The following is a 22,478-nucleotide window of genomic DNA, read 5'->3' as shown; positions in this document are numbered from 1 at the left end:
ACAGGCATGAAAAGAATGGCCAGCACCAACTCTGAGGTCGTGCGGTAGCTGGTGAGAAAGGCCTCATTTCTGCTGGATGTTGCAAGCAGCAATGAAAAGACCTCCAACCACACAAAGTGATAAATCAGCCTAACAGAGAAGAAGACTCCTATTCTAGCCAAAAGGACACAAAGTGTGGTCCAGACCTCAGAGAGGATAATTCCACCTACTGTTTGAAGACACCCCAGAAAAACTCATTTCTCAAGAAACCCTAGCAGCCTCATGTCATTTTTTTTTTTCACAGCTGAACCGTGTCACCATTTCAAGATTCATTGAGCTGCTATAAAATGGAGGGCTGCGAACGAAAGGCTTCTTCGAGGAACTCATTATCGTTTAATCCACTTGCTGCTGTTGCCGAAATTCTCAAATGAGCCCTGAGTCCAAAACAAACCCTGGAGCGGTAATTGGGACGGGGGCCTGGAAGGCTTTCAGCTGCGAGGAAGTGGCGGATAACGAGGCAGAGAGGCTGCTCAGCGCGATTGATTACATCCAGGCCCCGGCGCTCATTAATTCAGCTCACATGCACAAAATTTCTACCAAACTGCTGGAGAGCCGCGAAGGCTTGAGATTGCTGGAGGTAACACAGGTGATGAGGAACTGGCTGCCAAAGATGGCCAAACAAACTAACAAAAAAGAAGTTAATATGTGAATGTGTGAGCGATTGTGAGTACAAATACAAAGTCTGATTATCTAGGTTCATTTATTTCCTGTAGCATGTAGAATAAGTATGTTTTTAAATTATTCAATAGCTTGGACCCCTTCTATAAGTCTAAACCCCTCATATTGTATTTGAAATTCAAGGAAGGAGTATAGATATTATTATTGTCATGTTATTGCTGAATGGTGTAACTGAGTGTCAAATATCTAACTCTGATAGCTGAGTCCGTCGGGGCAGTCAAAAAGGAGACTGCAGTGTAAGGTGTGTTCATGAGCAGGCCCTAACCAATCTGAGCGAAAAGTAGGTGAAGACCATATCAGAATACACTGCAAACCTATCAAGGTATTGTTTAATTGCCAGGGAATCAAATAGAGAAGGTTTTAGTGCTTTGGAATTATTGAGCCAAAAGCTAAGAATGGCTGATGAAGAATCAGCTTGTAGCAATCACAGGAACAGTACCTAGATTAAACCAGTTGTGGGTTTAACTGCTGGTATCACGGAAAGCGAAATGAAATCATATGTTCCGGGTACACCAACTGATACTGGCCCCTTCTAAAAACCTGCATAAACCGGAGTACATTCTTTGTAATTCCTCTTTGTGCCGCAGCATAAAATATGCCTCCTCGTGGTTAAAAAAACAGAGGAGTTCAATGAGTGAATAGACACAGGCTTTTCCCCATGAACGTGTGGTTTTGTGTGCTTTCTATAATCAGTCCTATTTTGTTTACTCAAACATGAGGTTTCTGGATACAGGAACAATCACATCTAAGGAAAAAGTCCTAATTTCCTTACCGTGGCTCACCATCTGACTCGCATCAGATCTGTTTGCACGAATAAGTTTAACAAAAACATCAGAGGACCTGCTACTGTTTAAGCTGAGATGCAGTGCACTTCAGCGGCTGCCTCATGTCTCTGGACAGGGGCTCCTTCCGCACAGCAAGCTAGCGCTGGAGAGACAGGGCTTCTCAAAAGGAAACATTGCAGCTTCATTTATTTTCAAGACGTGCCTTTGGTTACTCACACCTTGGGCATCATGGGAGGTGATCAGACCCACCGCTAAGGATGTGAGTGTGTGTGTGTGTGTGTGTGTGTTTGTGGAGCCAGAGGTCGGGGGCTCGAGAAGATGCAAGAGCTCATTTTTTTCCAGCTCCCTTTTACAAACTCCAGCTCATTCACAACATACACCCAAGCAAGATCTGTCAGAAAGACAGCCTCGCCGAGAAGGCCAGGTCCCCTTGCTTTTCAGTGCACGCCGCTCGTTTTTGTTTAGCTTGCAGGAGCGGCCGTGTGCAGATCAGCACTTGCCATATATCGACCCAAAAGCAAATTAAGAGGAAAAACCTCAGGGAAACAGCAGATTTTTGGCAGCACCCACAGCGCTGCACTAATTATGAGATTACTGCGGTGGATAGCCCTGGGGCACTGATGAATTGGAAAACAGCTTCCTTTGGAAACTTCGCTTTTTGTGAGGCATTTAAATCTGTGAGCCAGACAGAAAAAAATATATATCTAAGCTCTCACTAATCTCAATTTTGGGGGGGGGGGGGGGGGTAGGGGGGTGTGTCATATGCCAAGCCAGTGCGGTTTTGTCAAGTGCACGCCGCACATCATGAAACAGATATGAACCAGGGAACGGTCCTGCATGATCGGCTTTGACTCCTGTCCAAGCCTCAGACACTATTTATCATTATCATAGAATTAAACATAATCTCGCCTGCTGGGGGAAAAAAAAAGCTCTCGGATATTATGAGTGGGAGCTCGGAAAGTGGAGCCCGGCTCGCCGGTCACCACAGTGTGTGGCGAGGGCAGGATGCTGTGTCCCGCGGTTTTTGGGAGGGCCGCGGGCTGGTACGTCGCTCCCTGTTCCTCTCTCAGCTCTGCTCCTCTTGACGCTCAGCAATGCGCTGCTGCGGATTGGTTTGCGCCGTGTGTTATTCCCGCTCGAACGGATCGCTTGGCTTTTCAAACGCGCTTTCATCTCATCCCCTCGCTTCTGTTTTCCCGTCATCGGAGGGTTTTTTTTTCCCCCCACGCAGAAGTTTGGAAAAAGTGCTGGAAAAATCCAAATGCCACCATACTGGGTCTTTGGTTAAACCGCCCGCTAAATGCCTACCCCGTCTTTCCCGTGACCTGTTCCCAATCAGCTCATCTGTCACACTGATATCCACCGCCCTGACCGAGCGCCCTCGGCCTGTCACACCTCCTGCCATGGCCTGTCCGAGCTCTCCGGCTCCCGTCTCTCAGCTGTCACTTTCTCTAGAGCTTGGGACCTCCCAGGGGTCTCTGAAGAAATCAAACTGACAGCACCGAGACCCTCCAAGTGGAAGGCAAGCCAAAGATCCACAGCTTGGTAAATACCTTGCGTACAACAAAAATTGCCGTCCACAGTGAATGCAGTTAAAGCTGATTTCTGATTGGAGGAGTTCAGCAGCACGCGCACCGGGGTCACAGCCGTGGTGGAATAGCGCCATTGCCCTCAGCCTGGAGCTTCCCTTTGATGCCAACCTGCCCCTTGCAACAAAGGACAAACACCAACTCACCAGGACCACTGACAAAAGTGGGAGAATATTTAATAATGCCTCCTGGCTTAGTTGCGACACAAGACCTTCACAGAGGAATTGCGTCAACCTAAAAGCAAGTGGAGAAAAGTCAGTCCTACCCTAACTGTAGATTAGAGGAGGAAGTTCTCTCTGTAGAAGGGACTACAATGACTGTCGCTTTTTCAGCCTCGCCTGAACGCTGTAGAGTGCAACCCAAAGAAGAAGCACGGCAAAGGAGGGTCGACGCTCTCCTCACAGCATGCTCTAGGTAAACAGGCCTAAAACAGGAAAACCCACCTGTTTCCCTCCCACGCTACCAACAGAACACAGCTTGACCATGGAGATTTTTTACAAACATGCGCGTCAAGGTGATCAAAAATTCTACAGCGTTTTGCTTACGTGAAACATTGGAAATGATGCTGGGTAACCATATGAGAGGTTCTTTTCTCCATCGTCAAACTAACTAGAAAGTGCAATAGACTAGAAACAGACCAGTGAGCACATGTTTTATTTCACAATTTGTAGTAAATTTTACTGTAATTACAAGCAGCTGAGAGTTCATGGAAATTTATTTTGATTCAAAAATGTACGAGTGAAAACATTTTTTCAAAAAATACCCACTGTGCACAGTGCAGCTGACCTAGCATGTTAGCATAATATTGTTAGTCTTTAGACAGTTGACTTTAATGTTAGCCTAACTGGCTGTAATAAGGAGGATGAACACTATGAGGGATCCTATTGCCCCCACCCCCCACCCCCGCTCTCCCAGCTGCAGGGTCAATAATGGGTTTAGCAGGTGACGGCGCGTGATGGACAGGTCGGGGTCAGGGGGACGCTGCTGTGGGTTTGTCCCAGGTGTTAGGGGTGAGGGGGTCACGGGACAGGGCACCTGTGAGGAGAGGCCGGCCGAGCTGATGGATTCCCCAGCAATCGATCTGTCAGCGGGACACTCAGGCGGCGACGGCACACCTGGGCTCAGGCCTGCGCCCCGCGCTCTTATTGATTGATCCCAGAGTTTCAGTACATCTCCCAGCGCCCCGGCAGGGGGGACATATTTCACTGCGTATGGACAGTATAACTGATGATATATATCCAGCACAGAGAGCAGCCCAGGAAACAACCTCTCAATATGGATGCTTTCACAAGACTGTGCACGCAACAGACTGTGTCCCTGAATATCCATCTCTTTCTATAAGTGATTCTCTCTCTCTCTGTATATCTGTATACACACAAACATGTAAACTGTAACCTCTCACTCTTTCTCAAACACACAAACATGTGTACATATATGTATATATGTATATATATACATATGTGTGTATACACACATAGATATAGATAGTAATATATAGAGATATGTATGAGTATACAATAATAATTTGAAAGATGAAATTACTCCTAGGTATACAAACGCGTGTGTGGTATTTGTGTGTGTGTGTGGAGTTGATGCCCCTGATATTCTGTGTCTGGGACCTCTGTAATGAGGTGCTGCGTAGTTCCCGAGCGGCGTGGGGCGCTGCTGTGTGGGTGAGGGGGGAGGCCGGACGCTGACAGTAGGGGATTGTGCGCTGTCCGCCGATGACACAGCCGTGTGTGTGGGCCCGCTCCACTCCGCCGCGGCAGCGCTTTCCCAGGCCCGGCCCACTAGCGCCGCGCGATTACACTATTTGCCGCGCTCCCGCCGATAAGATTGCGCCGCGCTTCTCCCCACGCAGACGAGCTCACCCCAGATAAGGCTGCAGGGCATCTGGCTCGCCGGCCCTGGGGTGATGCAAGCCGTGGCTCGACTTCAGATGAAATCAGGCTGCCAGGACGCGGGAAGACCGAGTCCCTTTGGTAGCACAGACAACCGACTGTATGTTAGGGCAGGGAGCTTCTGGAACGGAGTCAAGCTCGCCGGCGTTCGGACGTCGGACATGCCTGAAACAGGTTGGGAGAGAGAGAGAGGACTGCGCGGCGCTGTATCTGTATCAACTCTGACAGCTCTCCTTCGTGGCGTAGCTTGTTTTGGGAGAAAAACGGCCAGCTCCGGACCTGTAGAAAGAGCAGACACTAATCGTTCCCGTCGGTTACTGTGAGAGGCATCTTTGTGCGCGCGTGTGTTTAGTCTGCCTACCTTTCTAAATTTGTTGTGCTTTTAAGCCCCTGGTATACTCCAGAAATAGGGCAGACAATGAATCATTTCTGTCAATTGCTGTAAACATGACCTCATTATACGCGAGTGTTTTGTTTGCTGACCTCTTTTTAATTCGTGGTGCTTTTCTTAGCGTCTCCGTGCGGCCGAAATGCAAATTGGTGGAGAGGCCGGTGAGGTAAGCACGGTGGGAGACGTGGATTGAGGATGACATAAAGTGGCCGCCCAAAATGCACCGCTGTGTGTTGTAGTGGCCAGACTTAGCTGCCCAACACGTCACATTCAGGGTGTGTTCTAATCAGTGGGGTATTCATTTCCTTTGCTGTAGCTGAGACTATACTGTGACAGAGTGAGGGAATGTGCGTGTGTGTGAGCATGTGTGTGTGTGTGTGTGTTGGGGGGAGGGGGTAGTTGCAGTGATTGTGGGGGGGGGTACATGCAGTAGTGGGATGGGGGATCGATGTAGCCTTTGTGGGTGGCTGGGTATCAGCTGGCTAGTCAGGGATTTGAGGAGCTGCGTGCTTTTAGTAGAAAGGAAACACACTAACAGCTACTCACGCTTAGGGCAGAATAACAGGCTTTGACCGTCCTGAGCGAGTTGAAGTTCAGACCGCACACCACACCACACCATAGGCTACGCCAGTTAATGCACAGCAAGTAGGAGTTAATTGGCCTGTTCGGGGATAGCTATCAGTGAGGAAGTGGTCGCTGAATGGGTGGGCATGGCTAGTTGTGGCTTAAACCCGGTGCTCTCCATCAGGGCAGCTTTGTTGTTTTCCATATGTGGGGAAACCCTGCGCAACCATTCTGACAACAAGCAGTTAGCTGAAGATATGTATTGTAATACAACACTGGAATGGGAACGACTCCCCCTGCTCAGATCTGTCGATGTGTTTGGGTCCGCTGTTTGTATTGATGTAGAAAGCCACCTTGACGTGGAAACACAACCCCTAGGTGGTCCGTTTCAGCATGGGCTGTTTACCGAGCTCTGCGGACCGTCACGGGGAGGAGAGTTTGACAAGAGGCGTCTTCGCTGTCACGCCCCGCGAGAAAAAAAAAAACCCGCATGGAAAAAATCTCGCGGCTTGGTCCTCCCTTCTTCGCCTCTTACGTGACCGAGCGCGTTAAACACGGCCGTGATTTATGGCCAGGGCCGCTATAGAACGCTCATAAACACCTCGGCCCCCGTCTCCTCTCCGTCCCTGTCGCCGGGGCTGTTTCGCATGTATTCGTATGACAGATTGGCTCTCGGCGGGGACCTTAATTGCATCATTTCATGGATGCGAGTCAGTGCGGTGGCTGGGAGGCGGTAAACAGCCGTCTGGACACAGGGCCTGGGAAGTTTTCTTGGAAAAGGCCACACATTGAGGCGATATCAAAATACACCAGGAATAGCCAGAGATAACATGTGTTCGGAGGCCCCCAGACACACAAGTGAAATAACACAACGTGTTTTTTTTCTTTTTTTTCCCCTCGTACGTGACGAAACCAGAAATTAGGTGAGGAGACGTGAACAGCTGGAAACCACAATAAATATTTACACGAGCATCTTTAGGCACCTATGAGAAGAAATCGATGCCGGATAGGAAGCGGAGGGCCGTCTTTCAAGTGTCTGTATCAACAGTGTCATTTGAGCTCTGAGAGAGAGGGCATTAGCGAATGCCGAGACACAGATCAGGCTTCTCGCTCCATCTGCAGCGCATAAGGATCACTCTTATTTTCAGAGCAGAGGGTTACAACAATCCCAGCCTCACAAATTCGACGAAGTAGCTGATTACATAAAATGTGTTTTTAAAACACTTAAGCTGGGGGAGCTTGTGCATTCGGAAAATTCTCTTTTAATGTGCATAAAATGAATATGTAACAATATCATGCTTTCTGAAGGAAATGCACTCATACTTAACATGGCTGACTGGTAACCAGCTAGGATAGTCACTGGCACCTTGTTTAATGAAGCCAAAAAGCAGGTTATACTGGGGTCAAAGGGAGAAAACCAACCACGGCAGGATAGATTTAAACACTTCTAGATAGTTACAAATGTTGTGTTACAATTAGACTAGCATATGTAACCAATGTCAGATTTCAATACTTGTAGGTAGAGACAGTCAGTAGACAGTAATTACAGCTACCAGTGCCTAGTAATCAAAGCAGTTCATATATGTACCCTGGATAAACTGACCAAAAATAATCAATTTTTAAATGTCAGCATTATACAGAAAAAAATAGTAAGTACTGACTGAATTCCCTGGATACATCGTCCTTGAAAAAAGGTATATTTTTTTATACTTACGCAAACCAGTTCAGAAACCTTCAAATATGTCCAATTTGTATTGAAAAAAATAATTGTAATGAAAATTGTAATGAAAAAAAAATGGCTTTGAAGAGAACTAACTGGAAATGAAGAATATGTAAACACAATTAACAGCAAAAAAACTGCAATGAATAATTCAATGTACCATGCATCTCATGAAATTCTTCTCTTTTTAGCTTGCGTGCCCACAGCGTGTGCCATGTCCAGATCAGCCCTCGGCCGGTGTGTACACCATATTACAAAATACACTCAATAAACCAGCAGAGTTGTGCAAATATTTAGTATACAGAGTTCTTATGTTTATTCAGAGAGCAGGGTTACAATGTTTCTGAGAGATGGCCAGATGAGGGTGTTTTGTGGAAAAACTATCCTTAATGAAAATTGTAATGATTCATGCCACAGATAGTGTATAAACGAAAATGTACCCTGAGCCACAGTGCACAAATGCCCTGTTCCACTTTATGCAATTTTGATTGGCTCTTAGCACCGTGCAGATAACTTTGTATTGCATTACTATTAATAAGTCTCAGGGAATTATAGTTAGTGGGTGGTCTTCATTAGCACTGCAACCAGCAAAAACAGATTGGGACACTGGAGGAAATTTAGCAATACCACCAGACAGGGCTATAGCTTGATGGGTAAAAGCCTATAGTGTCCTTTAGATATTTAAGCTCTGTGTTGATATTAACATGGTATGGTACTGATATACAATAGTGAAATATTACCTGATTGAAAGTAGTATGTGGATGTTCTGAAGACAGAGCATGTTCTATTACACACATTTTGCCATTTCAAAACTGAGCTGGTCTAGCTTTCTGTATAAAATGTATTTACATTACAGCTGGAGGTATGGAAAATCAGTCCTTTCTCATGTGTGTTTGCTCATTGCTTTCTGTGTGTACTATTTATGGTTTTACATGCAGTGACTTCATCTAAGAAATAATAATATGAGAAAAACAATTACACGCTATTGCAATTATCTTGCGATGGAGCATGTGCATTCCACTTACATGAAACGACTTACATGAAAGGAACGCGTGGCTGTCTTTTATGTTTCATGTAGCTGCAGCCGAAGGCCACCATATAAAAGCTTGAATTTCCATGGAAGGCACTCAACACGACTGTGGCAAAAGTCACTTTGTCCCTGTGCTTCCCTGACGTTTCTCTAGGTGTCAATCTCAGTCTATTGCAATTAAGGATAATGAATAAACCCAAAAAAAACACACCAGAGGCCTTTGGATTGGGCATCAGTTTGCTTATACTGAATTATAGCCATTCATTTGCACAGATATGAATGACTGCCTGCAATACACGTACCCTAATGTTATTAAAAGGTATCAGGTCCTCATCTGAATAAACTCATGAAAAACAAAAGACCAACCAATCACTCAGTCTGTGCAATGGTTCACCCACACTTCCATACAGTGTACACCTCACCATATTGAACTTAACATGCAGTGCCTTGAACAGTGTATGCTACTGATATATGTATGTTTGAGTACATTGCTTTTACATACCACATATACAAATAACTCTACTCCAATCATACATTTGGCATTCAGCTCTGACTGCATAGATTGAATTCAGACCAAACACAAATGAAAAGTTAATACTGGAAAATTTTCTCGCATAGCCTAAATGTGGTATAAATTGTTTAAAACGGGGTTCTGCGTGAGGTGGAGCGCCGTGTAGAAACAGTTTGCGAATGTACAGCTTTTTACAAATTTGTGTTTGCATGCATCATAATTTCTTAATTTCTTTCTTAATTCATGCAATCATTTTTTAAAAATGTCAATATACCAGTACGAAATAGCTACACTTAATTGAGATCTCAATGTCTGAGCAAGACTGGACTTTCTGAAATAAATTACACACCTGTCCATACACAATCTATTGATTCAAAGGAACGTGAGGGTCAGGAAAATGAGGGCATAAATATAGGATCACAGAGATGCTTACCTGCAAGTTTACCTGAGCTCCAGCACAGGGGACTCAAATCAGAGACACACCATCCACGTCTTCTAAATCTCTGACAAGAATCTCGTATAAAATAAGGGAAATCTGACACTGGGATTTGACAACATGCTATAAACTTTAATAGACATATTGATATTTCTGAAAAGTAACCAAGATTTTCCTCTTGATGACCCTAGCTTTATTTACAGTACATTATCAAAACCTTCACGAAAAAGTGTAAAAACAACGTAGAGATTTTTTTAAATAAGGTCTGCGTGACTACTTAAATAATGAAACAAAAAAAGATTACTCTACTCACACAATGCTTCTTTCAGCAACCCCAATACAATCTTCACATTAAGTGCTAAAATTATATAGAGTTTAATCTTACAGCAAAGAAATTCCATTAAGAGCTCAGCTGAGTATTGTATTACTGACTAGTCATTTTAACTAGTGGCGTGAGAGCTTTGATTAACATTACCAGTCCATTGCCTGAGAGCAGGAGAACACATGAGCTTGGGTTGATGAGAGATTGGGTTAATTAGCTAATTACTCAGTGGGTGTTCTTAACTGGCGTGATTGCATTGCCAAGTTATCTAATTAAGGTGTTGGCCTTTTTATCATTGATAAACCCATCAATTTTAACCATCAGATCCCAATCACAGAGACCCCATGAAACTAAAATGAGCTGTTGAGTCAATCTACCCTACCCTCTGCTTTGTGTTTTAATGATTGTAATGTGTGCTTTAGTGTGTGAGCATTACACATTGTAAACTTGTGTATGAGAGTCTTTAATAAGCAATGAATGGGTATTGATAATACTGTTTGTCTTTTGGTAATTGCATTTGAGTTTATATACTGTATGTCACCCTGCATAATAGTTTTTATTTAATAATAATTATAATAATAATAAAGTACAATCAATATATCATACAAGATGGTAAAGCAACAGATGGCTAGCAACACAGCTACAAATACACCTGTATTTGCTGTAACTTGAAATCCCAAAGACCCAACTGCAAACATTGCTATTAAATAATTACTTCAGAATGTAATGTAATGTAAATGTATAAAAGAAAATGTACAATTTTCCTTGTTGACAGAATAGGGGATCTATCAAACATCCGCATATGATACAGCTGTCCCTTGTGAGAGGTGCTTGCAGTTTTAACTGTTGAAAAACTAGCTTACACAGTGCTAACATTGACGTGTACAAAAATGTCAGGAAGAAACACCATAAAGATGTATACATTCTTTTTCACTTATCTGGAATCCAAAAGCGTTTACAAGGTCCAATGCAAACACACCCTAAATCTGGAGTACCTATTCAAAAGGCAAACAAAGTTAGCCTCTTTTGTTCAGTTGAGAGTCAACACAGTGTTAGACATGCTGTCATGGACTGTGGCTTTATGTGGAGAATTTCCAAACAAAATACATTACAATTCTTAAGTGACACTTGCGTACACAGAAAAGACAAAGATAACGTTAGGGGTGTCATACTGTTTTGTGCTCTGTGTAAAACCTACTCTACTCAGGTTTGAAAGCATGCAGTCTTTTACATTGAGCCTAATACAGAACAAATCCATTACAAACAAGCAGAGGGCTTTCGACGTTGACTGAAACACATTGATTACATGGAAGCAACAGAGATTAAATGACTTTTAACAGCTTTTAACTTCTTAACTGTGTTTTAAACTCCCTCATCACCCATATATTACTACGCTTTTTTTTAAAAAAACAAACCATTGTTTGTAAAAACATACAAAATGCTTTATTATTTCTCAATATTAAGTAGTACTTTGTTCTGTTCTACATGATATATACATCACAATGTGCTTTCCCTTTTTTGACAGAAGTTGAGTAGTTAGTAACAGTGTTCAGTGTTACAGGTGAAGGGGTACAGGGTCAACCGGTGTCCAGGGCTTCAGTGGTCTAGACCAGTTGGAACATTAAAAAAAAAAAACGTGTTTGGAAGCTGAATCAGTGCTGTGTGGACAGGGTGCTGTCGTCATGCATTAAAAGACCTGGCGAAACAGAACAATCGATTGCGTTGAACGACGTGAGATGTGTTGGGAAGGCGTCCGCCAGAGGGGCAGGGACGTTGGAGCAGGTGTTCTGCTCAAACTGTCTACGGACTGTGGGAGCTTTCCAGCCTCAACCCAGTCTCTTTACACCCCCCCCCCCCCCCCTTGAATGGTTTGAACCATCGGCTCGCATGTCACACGGAGTCCATGACCATGCGGTCCCGTGGTCGAGAGGAACACGCATGTCTCTCCCCTCAGCCGAAGATGGGTGATGTTCGATGACCGCTTCCAGTAGGTGATGACACAAGGCTACTCTGGGGGGGGGGGGGGGCCCAGCCGATGGACTGTTATTCGCATTGGCCCTTCACACAGGCATCTCCTCAAACACGACCACGCGACAGTGTAAGAAAACCTATCCGTTGAGAGGCACGCAGCACTTGGGCTGTGAATAAAGGTTAATATCGTATCAAGCAGCTTGCATGGTCTTCGTCAAACATAAAAAATAGCAGAACCTTTTCAAACTCAGTGGAGCTTTAGAGAGTTGGAAAATAAAATAAAAATATATATATATAAAAAAAACTACTTGCTGTCTGTAACTACAAATAGTAGTAATAGAAGAGATTTGTCAGTACCAAAACAAAACAAAACATATCGCTATTTAAATGTAGAAATATTCTCTGGATTTTCAAACCACAACATTTTATCCAAATCATGATAAAATCAGGGTGTTGGTGAAAGAAATCTGGAGACGCTTCGTCTTTTTTGTTCATCATAGAATTCATCTGACACAGTACATAGGTACAAGGCAACAGAAACAGAGCAATATCATTTTTGTTTTAGCCATTACACCACTGAATGAATTTCCTCATTTGTCTATTTAAAAGGTTCATCTGGTACAACAAAAAGAACTGAGTCCAATAACTCATTTGTTTGTGTAAGATCTTCGGCTACACAGCACACTGGCAGGGTGGCATACCTTTCACTTAGCTACATTTCACTTAGAATGAAAGTTTCTGTCTCCAAACACTTGATTTTCCCTCATTTATTCGTTTTGATAAAGGCGTTGGTCTGAGCCCTTGCAGATCATCTCTCCCACCCAAACAAGAGGTGATTGAAGAAAGTTGCCTCAAAAGGAAAAACAGAAGCGGTTTCGAAACGAAAAAGGAATGAAATGTCTGCTTTCCCCTCTTCTGTGTAGTGGCAGTGTTCAGATGTTGATGTTTCGGGAGAACCACTCTGTTCCCTTCACATCTCCATCTGAAAGGTGAGTCACCTTCTACTTTGAATCTTCTGTTGTGGAAGAAAACTGCACAGGCCTTGGTCATGCTCAGTGGGGTGTCCTGAGTTTGATCTGAGATTCCTCTGGTCACTTCACTCTTTCTGACGGGAGCTGTAGGCAGGAGGAGTTAAGGGGACACCCAGAGAGTTGCTGCGAGGGATGTCCAGCAAGTCTGACACTGCGGTTATGTGCGGAAATGTTCTTGTTCGATTTCTAAGCAACTCTGACAATCATTTTTTTTTTTTGTCTGAGATCTCACTGAGATCTCGCGTATGTAAGTTTTTTCACTTATGATCTCAGTTGGCTTGAGGCGTCGTTACAGAGACCTCAGTGGGGCCTCACTGTGAAGGGGCCCTTTCTGTTTCCGGTGCCAAAGACCACACTGGGGGACGTCAGAGGGCACGAGAACTCCCACAATTCCGGGAGGGGATGTGATCTGAGCCAGTACTGCCAGAAAGAGCCAGTTTAGGCCTGATTCTGGCCCAGATGGACTGACGGTGTAGTTAAAATGCCTCCAAAGCACAGAGGAGCTCTTATCAGCGGCACCAAAGCATCCCACGTCTTTCCAATTACAAAAAACTTGAAAGGGAAACTTCAATCTTCTCGCTGCTTTCTGAGGTCTGTTTTATTTTTATTATTTTTTTTTTTGGGAAGCCCATTCTAAGAACAAGAGCGTAGCTTATTGGCGAGAGAACAAACAGGAAGTGGTGGCGGTGTTGGTGGTGGGAAAATGGTCTAATGGTGGATGAACAAAGACTGGTCCTGAGGTTTCTTCAGGAAGTCTGCTGGCAGATCTCCGCCTATACGATGTAGCTGGTGAGGTCCAGCAGGTAGGAGGTCATGTCTATGATCTGGTCCAGGATGCCGTCTCGGGCCTCTCCCGCCACGCCCCTCTCACCTTTCTCGCACTGCTCGCCGGAGTAGCCGCTCTTGCAGTAACACTTGTTGGGCTCGATGCAAACTCCTCCGTTGCGACAGGGGGGCTCGCATTTGGCTGCAAAGGACAGACAGACAGTGTTAAGATCCGCGTCCAAAAACCTGGACTTTCAGGCACATGATGCGACTTGCAAAGCAGCTTCCCAGGACCTTTAATAGGACCTTGATAAGCGTGGAATTTCCATCCACAAAAATGGAAATGCGCCTTGAACAAACTCCTAATGGAGCATAACACAGATGCGTCAGTCCAGTCTCTGACACCCAGGCAAAGCACTGACCCTCTGTGTGGCTGATGTCCTATTACATTACATTGCATTCATTTAGCAGATGCTCTTATCCAGAGCGACTTCCAGCACGAGAGAACGGAAGTGTATCCAATCGAGCTGAATGAGCAACAGTGTCAGACCAGGCTAACAACACTCCCAAACCAATAAAGCTTTCGTTAAAATGATGATGTGTTGCTCCTGTACAGTTGCTCTTCTTGCAGTAAAGGACCTGCACTGAACTACAAATTAATTACATTATAAGACCTTGGTCTCTCTAAAAGCAGTTGGCATGTGTTAATACTCACTAGAGGTTTTGCTGCCAAGGTGTCAGGCTTGGACATAAGGAAAGGTACTTAGCCATAGTGTGACTTCCAGATTTAGGCATTACTGATTGTCCACTCCCATAATGTTTAACAGGGGCTCTATACGTCAGCTTCCTTCTTTTGGCAGAAAATGAAGGTGTACACTTTTCAGTTAAAAAAAGTTATGCTGTCCCTTGTCCACTGGTTTCATGATGTTGTCCTGAAACATGAATAGCCACTGAAAATATATGCTGGAAATTAAAGTCAATGTTAGCCATCAAAACTAGAGGAATCTCCTGGTCAAAATGTTCTAACCCATCTTAATATTGAATGAGTGAAACCTGAGAACAAACGGGAGAAACGCAACCCATGATTGAAATATATGTGACAAATGAGGCTGTTCTTTACATGCCTGTGCCAGGCCCAGTCATGAGTGCCCTCTGAAATATCAGACTGCATGTTTGACAGTATAACATTTATGTGAACTCCTTGGCTCTCCTTGAGAGCTGACTAGCTTTCATCGCCATCAAAGGTGGAAAAGCCCAGGTGTGGAAAGTAGAAGTACTCCCAGTATTTGTTCAAATCACTTGGATTTTCTAACAAATCTTCAGCCGGAAGGGGAACCAAATCAGCTTTTTCAGTGCATGGGTAGAACAAACACATGCAAGTACGTCTACTTTAGGGGGCTGGGGTTTTCCATCTCTGATCAGCACCACGGGTCAGAATAGGGAGCGGAGCAAGAGGGACAGCAAAAGGGGGCGTGAGGGGGGCGTCACTCACCCACTCTGCAGAAGGGGCCGTCCCAGCCCGGGTTGCAGCAGCACCTGCCCGTGGGGGTGCAGTGGCCGTTCTTGCACTGCCGAGAGCACGCCGTCACCAGCAGCTCGGGGGCCTCCACCGGCCGCTGGCACTCCTTGGGGACCGGGGGCCTGCGCACATGGGAACAATCACCGGGAGGGGGGGGGAAAGGGGGGGGGGATGCTTAATGCACAGGCGGTGTGAACACCCATGTGCACATACACCGGCGAGCATGCACACACGTACATGCTCACCACAAAGGAGAAAAACTCTCACATGCATACAGATTTGCCACAGAGCCAGACACAAGCATAAACACAGAGATTCATGTACTCTTAAAAATATTCTAATTTACAGCTCAGTCAAGCTTAGTGAGTTGCTTGAAGTTGAGTTTTAGTTAAATAAAATCTGAGAACTGTACATTTTGGTAACTTTATTTCAAATAAATATAGTTACTACAATCAAATTTAAGTGGGGTATAATCTAAGATGGGGTCCATAATAATTGCCTCAGAAGCATTCTTGACGAACGCGAAGGCAGCAATTGGTTTATGAGTCTGTAAAATGTGCACTGTATGAGAGCGCACTGTGTGAGTGTGGGAGCGGGACACTGCAAGCAGGCTGACTGATGAACCTTCCCATGATCCTCTCTGCCTCCCCACACACTAACACTGCTCCCTCTCTTTCACATGCTCTACATATGTAGCGGGACATCGTTGTGACAGGCCATACACCGTAAAAAAAAAAGAGAGAGAGGGAGAGAGAGAGAGAGAGAGAGAGAGAGAGAGAGAGAGAGAGAGGGAGAGAGAGAGGGAGAGAGAGAGAGAGAGAGGGAGAAAGAGGAGTCCCCAGAGGATTCAGTAACGCCGTTAATGCTCCGGGGTCAATGGCACAACCAAACAGTTTGTGTTACTGCCAGGGTGGTCATGAAAGCAACACCTGCTCCACCAGCCCACCACAAAGCAGAGGGGTCAGCAGAAACTGTGGGAATGAGACAACATCAGGAGGTCTCTCGCATAAAACACAGACTGATAAATTAAAGGAGGCCGGGCCTGCGCGGTTGAGGCTGTCCACTGTCTGCTTCTTGTGGAAATAACTAGGAAGGCAAAAGACTGGAAGCCATCTCCTTTGTTCCGCTGAGGGAGACAGTTCACCTGCTCCAAAACACCCTTTTTAGTGCCCCTGTTTAGCTCTCATCTTGTCAGTATCTAGCTGTTTTTTTAAACCCCCTGTAAAAGCAGGGAATGGGTGTCAGTGTTTCAAGCTGAGCTTTAGTGTCCATGAGAATTATTTTTTCAGTTGTATTTTTACTTAAAATTAATCTTTTTAGGGAGATGAGTGTTTTTTTTCTCCATCATATGTGCACACAACTCTTCTGTTTACTGGGAAACTTAAACCTTCTACCTCTTTGCTATTCTTTGTATAAGCCCTTCTGGGGTTCCTTAACTGCTTCATTGTACTAATTGTTATATGTGTGTGTTTGAGCTAGGTCATTGAGGAGAGCCGCTATTGTTACTTGTCACACTAGCTCTTGGTAACTTGCTGATTTAAAGAAACAATAGAGACAAAAAACTAATGAGAAGGCATACAAGCATACCTCAGATGAACATAATACTGTTTTTCATGCAAAAGGTCTGCCATGAGCCTACTTTGTTGCTGATAAATTCAGATGCCAAAAGAGTTATATTCATTCTATAATCTCTTTAAAACTTACAGTGATATATGTTTCATTTTTATTGTACATAATATGAAAATAGCCATTGTGCACAGATGAGTAAATTCCACACTTAGAGGAAACAACGCAAGCAATATAATCTGCCTTCTGTGTCTCCCTGCTCCTGTCTGACAGATTTTTCCCTCTGTGCTCTGAGATTGAGTTTCAGCTGGAGGAATAAATAAAAAAAAAAAAAAAACCTCTCTGTAAATGACTACACCTCCCATGGGGCCCTTGCCTGCGTGTGGCAAGGCAGTTGAGATAAGGAATCCTCGACGAAACATTCCGTGTCTTAATCAGACATTACATTGCTCTGATTATGGAATAATGAACGCGCCCGCCCCCCCCCCCCCTTCAAAGGACCTCTCCTTCAAAGGTCTGTCAGCTACATATGGAACGGCTCTAACCGAACAGCCATGTAAGGTATTAAGTTCTGATATCTGCCCCGCCAGCGGCTCACGGGTAACTCTGCGGCTCCGTGCACATGGGATACAGGCCCCCCTAATACCCGTCCCCTAATTCATGGTGGCCTATATATTATTCAGTGCTGCGCAACTGACAAACAAATAAGTACAAATAAAGTCGGCGCGGCGGGAAGTGTTTACCTTTAGGCAATTTTGGTCTCTGCATGCGTGCACCCCAAAGCCGCTCTCGTGATCAAAACATGATGTGCGCAGTCTGAGCCTCCGACCCCACCAAACACGCAACCCGCGGGAACGGCCCGTTGGGACGACGGGGGAGTGTGGTGGTGTTTCGGTGGGGGGTCTGCTGGCCTCAGGTACATCAGCGTGAGACCACCCTACTTGTTCAAGCTTGGGGGGGGGCATGGACCAGGGGTCAGACGCACCAGGCCCCACCCCCCCCTACCACCACCCCGGCCCCCCTGTAATGGGATCCTAATATCGAGGGCCTGGTGTGGGAGATCGCCCCCCCCCCCCCCCCTCCGCGGACCTGACAGACTAAACAACCCCAATAGATGGTGGAAAGAATTGCGCTTTGGAAAAGGCCATGATGCCAGAAAACATAAATACAGCACGATGCAGAGGTCTTGACTGAAGGGGGCAGGAACATCTGTGGCCTAATTAATTGCATTAGACTTGGGTGGCACTGTCATCACCTACAGACAATTAGCGGCGGGATCAATTCCTATTGTAACATGCATGGAAAAAAAAAGCCTTCAGAGGAACTTTAACCCTGAAGTGGCAGATTGTCATTAAAAACATGCAGCTTTTTGCATTTTGATTGAACTCACCTGCTGTTGGCTATAAACCAGCGCGAGTCTTTTAGAGTGACTATTTCCTTGTACGGTGTAAAAGCTGGAAAAGGCTGGATTGTGTGGGAATGAAATTAAAAGTAAAAATATGCCCTGTGTGCTTTCAGTTGTACTTAAAGACAGAACAGATCTATTTGTATTTACTTAAATTTCATACTTTGCTGAGTGCGTTTGTGCTGGAGGCAATATAATCGTTAATGCTTAAGTACTAAGTAACAGTAATTTGGAATGTATTTCACATTTACAGAGAGCTATGTACCATAATTAAACTAAAGTTGAAACCGCTAGAGTTTGCATGATATGTAAAAACCAAACACTCCAGATGTTGGCATTATTTAAGGGAATTCATAAACATCATGTACATATTTTCTTGTGGCGTGGGACAAATGTCTTGCACATGTAGGCCTATGTAGTTTTACACAAATACATATTTTAAAAATAATTAAACCCTTAAAGTTTTACTATTGACAGTGTTTCTTTAATAGCGTAGAACACATGGTAGACATTATGACACATAAGATTGATGGCCAGGGTTTGTCACGTCTACCGCTTGCGCTGTAACGGACTTTGGTGTCCGCAGAGTGTGGCTGCCAATGTGTGTTCACATTCGTGGTAAATCTGAACAAAACAAGGACTTCACGCAACATAAGCGGCCAGAGAAAGACAGGGGGTATATTACATCCACTTGTGCAATTGACATCACATGAAGGTACTGTGGTGAAACTGGGTGGTGGGGGGTGGGGATGCAGGGGGAGTGTGGGTGTGTGTGGGGGGGGGGGGGGGGGGGGGGGTGGTGGTGGTGTTGGAGAGTGGACCTCCCGAGAATCTAACCGCAGTCTCCTGTTCCAAAGCTCAGCGACATTACCACATTGCTAAGAAGTCTATCCCCCCCCCCCCCCCCCCCCCCCCCACCCCACTCTACAGGACCACAATGTACAGCTATCAAGCTGAATTCTCGCTGGGTCTGATAGGGCTGATTGTTACAGTATGTTACTAATATATAGCTTTGTAGCTCGTTAGGAGGCCCTTTGCTGAATTAGCCAATTAGCCAGCTAACTACCTGATGCAAGAGTTCTAGACTGTTCAGTTTCTATATATGGTGACAAATCAAGGGGTTACAGACTTTGCATTTATTCTAATACTTAGCTCTCTGTAAATACAAAAGACATTTCCAATACAATTCAAACTCACTGATATAATTTAGTCTGATATAATTCAATCTACCCTGAGTAAAGACTATTTGTCAAATATATGATTATAAAAGAAAGCTATGGAAAATAAATAAGCTTTGAGGCAGAGAAGGCAGAGAAAAAATCTGAACTTTAAACATACACACACACACACACACACACACACACTCACATGCATGCACACAGTTCCTCTATGATGATAGAAAGGCCTCCTTTTCTCATTATAAATTGCTTTGAACTATTTGCCTCAGTTTTCACACAGCATACCAGTCCTGTCAAATTCCTGAAGCACACTGCAGCCCACAGGTTGTCCCCTCTAACCTATTGTACTGCTTAGAACCTGAAACTTCACAGTATTGGTGTAAGTAACGTGCTACACCAACATTTTGAAATCTCGTGTTTACCCTTCACAGACGCTGTCATTTGTGTTGGCCGGGGCTCCAGCTGTGTGATGATTTGTTTAAGCGGGAGGCTTCACACAGTATCAGTCAGCACCCGGAGGCTTAGAGAGGACTGCTTCATGACGTTAGTGTAACGAACGTGTTCCTTCCAGGAATTCCGCTGAGGTATTTCACACTCCGCGCAGTCAGGTTACCAGGGGTCCACACCTGGTCCACATTGTATTTTGGAATGCCTTGGGGGGGGGGGGGGGGGGGGGGTCACACGCCGAGGAGGAGGCGAGAATTAGCACAGGTGACATACCTTTTAGGGTCCACCAGTTTGTAGAGCTTCCCGCTATTTGACTGGACCATGCTCTTGCTCGTGGCTAATATGTAGACTTCGCCTGTCGGGAGAGAGAGGGCAGCTGTGATTGGCTGGTGTTGCGGCGACTGACAGAGGCGCGCTTGGCTCTGATACGCAGGGCCTGACAGGATGCTGGCGCAGGGTTCAGCAGCCGATGACACACTCGCGACCGGGCTCATGTGAGGGCTTTAATGACGGCCCGTAAAATGCAAGCGCAGCGCCTCACGCATTAAAAACCCCCCCTGCTAGCCATGTGTCATTCCGCCTCTCCTGCGGGACGGCGGATTCAGAGCTTCTCTGACAACCCCCCTCCCATCTCACAAATCAGTAACAAATGCTATCTCAATCACCGGATCGCAGATCTGGCCAGCACTGGGGTTACTCCATCCCTGAGCTATTTGCTCTCTCTCTCTCTCTCGCTCTCCCTCCGTTCCGCGTGTGTTGAGAATGAGGCATTACACGGCTGTGATGAGTCAGTGAGGAGAGTGGGAGAACCAGATGTGCACAGCTGTTTGACTGAGACACTATACTGGCTAATTATCTGCAGCAGGTACAGATGCTGTTACTCCCAAAGTTATGCGCAGTGAAAAAAAAAAACCCACCAACACAACCAATAATGCTGTATTTATTACAACATTTGGACCGCAACAGCCTGTATAATTGGCCAAATCTATTTAATTTTCAGTCATTTGCATTGTCCCTTGTGACAAAAAGGGATATCCGTTCAAAATGTTGAACGGCCTACCAGTGAACCGATTTCCTTCTGAGATAAAACTTAACACGAGACACTGCGTTCCGAATAAGTGACCGGCGGTAATATGTTTTACTGACCGAGTTCATCCTCCCCGAAGCCCAGGATGTGCCCTGAGAGGGAGCTGCTGCATGAGGCGCTGCTGCCAAGACAGAGGGCCTTCTCCTGCCACGCCCCACCCGCCCCGCCCGCTGGGGGCTGCTGGAGGATGCGCAGGTTCCTGCTCAGAAACACAGCAAAACGCAAACACATCACAACACACATACAACTCACCAAACGCAAACACATCACAACACACATACAACTCATCAAACGCAAACACATCACAACACAAATACAACTCACCAAACGCAAACACATCACAACACACATACAACTCATCAAACGCAAACACATCACAACACACATACAACTCACCAAACGCAAACACATCACAACACAAATACAACTCACCAAACGCAAACACATCACAACACACATACAACTCACCAAACGCAAACACATAACAACACAAATACAACTCACCAAACGCAAACACATCACAACACACATACAACTCACCAAACGCAAACACATCACAACACACATACAACTCACCAAACGCAAACACATCACAACACACATACAACTCACCAAACGCAAACACATCACAACACACATACAACTCACCAAACGCAAACACATAACAACACAAATACAACTCACCAAACACAAACACATCACAACACACATACAACTCACCAAACGCAAACACATCACAACACACATACAACTCACCAAACGCAAACACATCACAAATACAACTCATCAAACACACACACACACATCACTACACAAATACAACTCATCAGACGCACACACACACATCACATCACAAATACAACTCACCAAATGCAAACACATCACAAATACAACTCATTACATCACAAACACAACTCATACAATCAACACAACACTTCACATCACATATACAACTCATCAAATCAACACATCGCAACACAATGCAACTCATCAGGTCAAAATACATATTTGTTTACAAACAAAGGGCTCAAACCCTGTGTCTGGCCGCTAGAATGAACTACATGAAACGTGTTTGCCATGACCGTACACACCATTCTCATGGTTTTAGTAGACACCTATCCCTGAAACATTATCCCGTACAGCTCTGTTCAATACAACAATCACACTGTTGATTTGCACATTAAACTAAGTGGAACATGATAGCACTCCAGTGGGGTTTCTTGGATGGAAGCTTTTCGAGACCACAGGCACAGTTTCGCTTCACAATAACAACGACGACTGAACATAGTAGCCGTAAACTGATTTGTTTCGATTCACTTTCAATGGGAGGTGCTGTCTCTTGACAGACCAGCAGCAGTCAATCAGCGCTCCCATATAACCGCTCCACATTTTATTCCCTCTGTTTACACAAACACATCGTACCCTGAAATCAGGCGAGAAACTAGGGAAAAGGGTGAACGGCACAACACTCAAACAAATCAGACAGCGGGAAACCACTACAAGCAAAAAAAAAAAAAAAAAAACATATCGCAATTTACACCAA

The 22,478-nt window shown here is 44.9% G+C and overlaps 1 protein-coding gene across 1 annotated transcript in view; it reads right to left on the bottom strand.

Annotated features, from left to right (window-relative positions):
• Positions 1–13,320: 13,320 nt before the first annotated feature.
• The window catches only part of LOC118793173 (hedgehog interacting protein), a 33,105-nt gene continuing 23,947 nt past the window's right edge, over positions 13,321–22,478 (bottom strand). Inside the window, exons 10-13 of the mRNA XM_036551220.1 lie at positions 20,995–21,134; positions 20,122–20,203; positions 15,226–15,374; positions 13,321–13,935 (exon numbers count right to left, since the gene is read on the bottom strand). Coding sequence (XP_036407113.1) covers positions 13,742–13,935; positions 15,226–15,374; positions 20,122–20,203; positions 20,995–21,134 — 565 coding nt within the window. The 3' untranslated portion in view covers positions 13,321–13,741. The remainder of the gene's footprint in view (positions 13,936–15,225; positions 15,375–20,121; positions 20,204–20,994; positions 21,135–22,478) is intronic.

The sequence above is a fragment of the Megalops cyprinoides genome, chromosome 18 (assembly GCF_013368585.1).
Source record: "Megalops cyprinoides isolate fMegCyp1 chromosome 18, fMegCyp1.pri, whole genome shotgun sequence".
Classification (NCBI taxonomy): domain Eukaryota; kingdom Metazoa; phylum Chordata; class Actinopteri; order Elopiformes; family Megalopidae; genus Megalops; species Megalops cyprinoides.
Note: the sequence above shows the minus strand (reverse complement) of the source record. Positions and strands in the feature narration are given on the sequence as shown.